A 6,000-nucleotide genomic window follows, 5' to 3' on the forward strand; every position below is an offset into this window, starting at 1 on the left:
ATATACAACATGAACATGTTTTGACAATTTTAATTAAAAATGTGGAAAAACTAAATCGTCTCCTTTCTGCCATATTCAGTCGTCAGAAAATATTAACATTTTTTTTCCACAGACGATCTTTTAATATAGGCTATGCCTCTGTTTTGCATTTAACAAGAATATTGAAATGTGGAGATATTACCTTGGTAAAATATGTCAGATGGCTGCTTCTGAATTTTGAAATATTGACAATGAAATACTGTAGATTAACATAAGATTTGTATATGATAAAGATTATATGCCAAGGCCCCAAATGTGTGAGTGATTCAAGATATTCAAAAAGAAGTATGGAAGATTGGAAGATGACTGATATCCAGGCAGATCAGTGGCAGTGTGTAAGACAGAAATTATTGATAGGGTTCAGAAGGGAATGTAATCATTAGACAATTTAACCCGCAATGTTTCACATTGAATCAATAAATAAAAGCCCCCATTATAATTTCATGTATCAAACCTTTGAAGTCCAACAAGTATCTGACAAAAACAGGATTTTTGTGCTCTGACAGCCATTCTCTCTCTTGATTGATCATCTGGCTTCAGCAGAATTTTTCTCTTCCTAAGGTTAAAGAAACATTTGAATAAGTGTCACAAGAAGTTAAGAGTGGTGCAATACAAGCTATCTGACATGTGTCCAAAAATGCATTTCAGAATTGCTTCTGGTTATGGCATTGAAATTGGCAAAAGTTTGTATGATAGTAAATGGTCATTGTTTTGAAGGAAATGTACAGTATTTGCACTTATTATGTTTATTCTTTCAAAAAAATTATTGTTATTTTCCTGTTTAGTTTTGACTCTATCTTATATGTTGAGTGCATTTGTTTATATGTGTATACATATTAGCGAGGTTGAGGCCGTCGTTCATGTTTTAGAAATGAAAACGTCAGCCGCAACTTTGCTAGTCACTGTAAGGTATGTGAGAAACTTGAAAAATTACTTTAATTATTTGTCTGTTAGATCAGCAATAGTACCTACATGTTAACCATGTTAAATTGGATGTTTATAATGATTATTGTATAATAATTTTATTTATTTATTAAAATATATAATATAAAATTTATACAGAACTATCAAAAATTAATATCTAATGTAATGCTTTATATTATTTCAGCCATGTAAATAGAAAAACACAATATGAAAATCCTGTTTTACAAGCTAAAAGGTTGACTCATGACAGTAAGTAATGCGTAATAAATTTTACTTTAAAATTTGTAAAATAATAATTACAGAATTTGAATTCATTCAGTATTGCATCTATGTATTACTTGAAAGGAGGTTTCAGTTTGTCTGACTTAGTTTGAGTTAATGGCTGGGGCTAAAAATAGTTCAGGTATGAAATTAAAGTACTTATCCTGTAGATAATGCTGCTGAAGACAGATTTGAGAAGGGTGCAATGGTTCAGGCATGGGGAAGTGGCAAATGTACAGTACAATGTTGAGTCTATAGGACAAACATGTCAGGGTCCCACTCCCATTTACTTTAGCCTCAGAAATTTTTTTTTTTTGTGTTTTCAGTTTCATTATTATAAATACATTTATTATAAATGAACATTTTAGTTACTAAGATCGTTGTTTTTGTCAGTTTCACCAATCCCACACCTCCTCAAGAGCTCTAGCAACACTGAGCATATGCAGCTAGTTTTTTAATTTGAGATATACAAAATCAGTTAGTAATGTTCGTCTGAAAAGTAATGATAATAGGCAAATGCTATTGATAATTGCTATTAAAAGAAACTTCATGAGATGCTAAGATTTATTAAGAATAAATAGAGCTTTCTGTATGTAGTCAATATTTATTTTGATTCTAAAAGTTGTTAACACTTATTTAATGGGTTTTTTGCTTAAATGTAACTGATATTATTTTTTTTATAAAAACATGTTGAGAAAATATTAGATAATTTAGAAAAGGATTACATCTAACAGATTAAAATAAAAATGTTTAATGCAAGTCAAATACTTATCGGAATTGTTAATTATATTTTACTATAAAGTACTTCTTATTTATTTAAATGTAATGGTAACATGAATATTACCCTGTTTTGATAGAACATCTTACATGAAATCAAATAATTAATATTCTTAAATATAATATTTTTACTACTTTTAATACTAATTTTCACAATGGAAATATTTTCTTATTGATTATAATTTTTCTTTATATTAATATTGGATCACTATCTTAATTACAGATTTAAATTATTAATTGTTATAAGTTTACATGTTTATATACTGATCAAAGAGAGATATTTTAAATAATTTCGTATTAATGCTTATTAATCTTCTTAGTATCAGGTAGTGATATACATATGCACAGCAATACTAGTTCCTGGCAGCAACAAAGTGACTGGAACCAACCTGACCAAACAGAAAGTCCACAGGCCAACAGGAACAACACTGCCAACACCAATTCAAAGGGGCAGCTTGAAACAGACCAGACTAACAGTGAGTTTCATCTAATCTCTGGCTCAGACTATCATTTACTTAACTCTGTTCCACCAGCTTCTTCCTCTCCTGCTGCTACCCATCGCTTTCCCTATTTGCATTGTATTCCTTGTCTTAGTGATAAAAACGAATCTAATCCTACATCTCATAACAATGCTTCCATGAAGGAAACTGCAGTCTCAGAAATAATTGCAGGCAATAGTGAAGTTAATTCTGGCATTAATGGGAATGGTGGTGGTATCATTAAATCCCACACTTCCCCTTATCATACTCTGGTTACAAGATCTGCAAGTTTTAATCATATAGAAAATGAAAATGTGGTCAGGAGAAGGCCTGAGGTCAGTCGTCATGGTACAGAAGTTTGTCGGCCTGCCTCCTTCCATCAGAATTCCTTCCATTCAGGTACCTTCTTCCCACTGTTTTCCAAAAGCCCATATCCTTTTTAAACCTATGATCTAAAAGGTATTATACATATAAAATAAGAATTAATTTATGATTAAATTTGATAGAGAAGAAAATTTTTCTTATAAAGTAAATGAATGCAATACTGTTTTAAATTATATTACCAAAGCATCAAAGATTGAAAAGACAATGTCCAGGTAATGAATTTGATTTATTGGCTTTGAAGAACCATTTGAAGCTAGCAGTTGCCATTGATTCTAGAATTTCTGTGTCATTTCTTAGAAGCATCTGATAACAATTTAACATGAATTTTGAAATTTTAAATTTATTCAAACAAATATACCAATAAATTTTAAAATTTAATTGAATGAAATATAAATTTTGATTTAACTCTGATGCGTTAATGTTTCTATATTTATTAAATTTTAAAGTGAAGTTTATAATTAAGAAATTATATATTTATAATCAGTCATATTTTAAGTTAAAAGGTAACATATGAGTCATAACGAGTACACAAATATTATTTAAATTTGTAAAAGAAAATTGTGGAAACCGTATGCTACTTAGAAAAAGAATGTTTTAAATTTCATGTTGTAATGATAAGAATATTACATTAGAAGCTTAATTTTTGCAATTTCATACTCAGAGTATTAAAATTATATATATATATATGTATATATATACATACAACATTAAAAAAATTAATAATAAATATAACATTCAATATTGTAAACTGAAATAAGAATTTAAGTTTACAATAGTTAAATACAAATATATAAAAATTGATGTTTTTTTTACTTGATTATTGCATTCATTAATTGAAATATGGAGTAATGTGAACAATCTTAATTTTGATCATTGGTAATATCTTGTCAGTAGTTTTTTAATTACAGTCGATCCCCCATAACATTGTTGATTATTCTGTTTTATACGAATTTCATGTTGTACGAGTCACTTAGATTTTACAAATACGTGTGCCAGGCTGTGAACGGCTCACGTATTTGTAAAATCTAAGTGACTCGTACTACATGGAATTCGTATAAAATGGAATAATCAACAGTGTTATAGGGGGTCGACTGTATTGAACTGGGCGAGTATTCTCTGAATTTGAAATAATGATTAAAAGTAATAAAAAAAACAAAATTACGACTTACTTAAGCCTGTAACCGATGCGAAATCGTAAAATATTAACGCACAAACGTTTTCGGAACACCTTCCATGTTCTTCCTCAGGTTTTCAGGCTTAAGTAAGTCGTAATTTTGTTTATACAACCCGGCGTACTTGTAGGAGTTATTTATTAAAGTAATAAAAAGTTGCTGAAAACAAAAATTAATCAGAATCAAAAATGATTTGCCTCATTCAAAAAAACTGAAGAAAGTTTTAATCGGATTTATGGTAAAAGTTTGATTGAAATTCTAGATTGTTCATTTTAATATAAAAGGTTGTCCATTTTAATCAATCCACTGAAATAACAAAAAGTACTCATCCTACAGAAAAACTCATTAAACCAAAAGTGTTAGACTTCAAAAGGTCACAAGATGGGACCACAATTAGTGAAAACAGGGTCAACTTTCTTTTTCTATTCTATATTATGATTCTACATCAAAAATGAAGAAATTTTTATCTAAAGCATTTTTTAAAAAATGCACTTAGTAGAAGTTATGAGCATTTGAAATTTTATTTGGCTGCCACACCATGTATGCATGAAACTGCGGATGTCTGTGAAATTCACTGAAAAAAGAAACAAAATGCTTTAAAAACTTATTAGGAAACTACCATTATTCAGGGGAATCAAGATCAATGTTTTTTTTAATCATAAGCTTGACCACTAACATGCTCAGCACTAGTTTTTGAATCCATTTGTTCTTTAAAGAAAAAGAATAATTCCATCAAATAATAATAGTTTCTTAATGATTTTTTCCCAATGAACTTCACGGATATCCAGAGATTCACGTGTGCACAGTGTACAGCAGCATAAAACTTTAAATAGCGAGGTTGAGGCCGAAGTTTTAAATGCAAAAACGTGTACGTCGGACGTTCAGCACCGCTTTCCTGTAAGCCTAGAAGTTTGACAATGGTGTTTGGATAGTCAGTGGAATCATGCTCGACATTCCAAACACCACTGTCAAACTTCTAGGCTTACAGGAAAGCTGCGCTGAACGTCTGACGTACACGTTTTCGCGTTTTAATTAAAAACTTTGTCCTCAACCTCGCTATTATCTATAACTTCTGATATTGTTTTGAAAAAATGTTTTGGATAAAAGTTTCCTTTATTTTTGGTGAAGAATTATTGTATCCATTAAAAAATGTGGGTTCCTGCATAAGAAAATGAAGTTGATCTCATTTTCACTTATTGTAGCGTCAACTATTATAAAATCGATAGCTTCATCTTGTGATATCCTTGAAGTCTGATGTTTTTAGTTCAATGAATTTTTTGTAAGTTGTGTATTTTTTGAGATGTTTCACTGGATTGATTAAAATAGACCACCCTCTATATATCTATTTTAAGTTATTTTAGAAAATAATTTTATAAATATTCGTGTAATAACTGATTGCTTGATTTTATTAATAATAATAATAATAATAATCTTTATTAGCATAAAGGGAAGTGTCCCAGTTGCAGGGGGCCATACAATGGGATATTATAAATTTTTAGTAATATTTGCATAATATACAGGATATCAGTATCAAACAATTTGATAGTTATAATAATATTATTTACATTAACAGTCAGATGTACAATGTTGGTAATATTTAATATACTGGCTCAGATTTACAACATTTTTGTGATTTCAATGAAAAAGTTATACAGACTGTAGAGATCTTTTTTATTCAGTTCAGACTGTTTAAAATATTTCTATAATCTTGAGATGAGTCGTTTTGGAGTATTCGGGAGATGTTAAAAGATTCACGTATCCCTGAAAGACGTTGACATTTTTGGAGTGTAATCATTCATTATTTGAATTATTTGTTTATATATTATATCAAAATTTAGGTTAATTATTTCTGGAATATTACTGAATCTGGTTTCGATTTCATTAACATAATTCGACATTTTGTAATAAATTCTAGTAATCTTGTTATTTTCATTGTTAAGAACACTGAATTATAAAATTAATCA

At 29.2% G+C, this 6,000-nt stretch overlaps 1 protein-coding gene across 4 annotated transcripts in view; it reads left to right on the top strand.

The window, feature by feature from the left end:
* The window catches only part of LOC111623614 (membrane-associated guanylate kinase, WW and PDZ domain-containing protein 2-like), an 87,414-nt gene that overhangs the window by 73,220 nt on the left and 8,194 nt on the right, over nt 1–6,000 (top strand). For all 4 annotated transcript variants that reach the window (XM_023366258.1, XM_023366278.1, XM_023366285.1 and 1 more), the window contains 2 exons: nt 1,148–1,212; nt 2,322–2,477. In XM_023366258.1, the coding sequence (XP_023222026.1) occupies nt 1,148–1,212; nt 2,322–2,477 (221 nt within the window). The remainder of the gene's footprint in view (nt 1–1,147; nt 1,213–2,321; nt 2,478–6,000) is intronic.

The sequence above is a fragment of the Centruroides sculpturatus genome, unplaced genomic scaffold (genome assembly GCF_000671375.1).
Source record: "Centruroides sculpturatus isolate CEXI.00-Female unplaced genomic scaffold, Cexi_2.0 scaffold84, whole genome shotgun sequence".
Lineage (NCBI taxonomy): Eukaryota > Metazoa > Arthropoda > Arachnida > Scorpiones > Buthidae > Centruroides > Centruroides sculpturatus.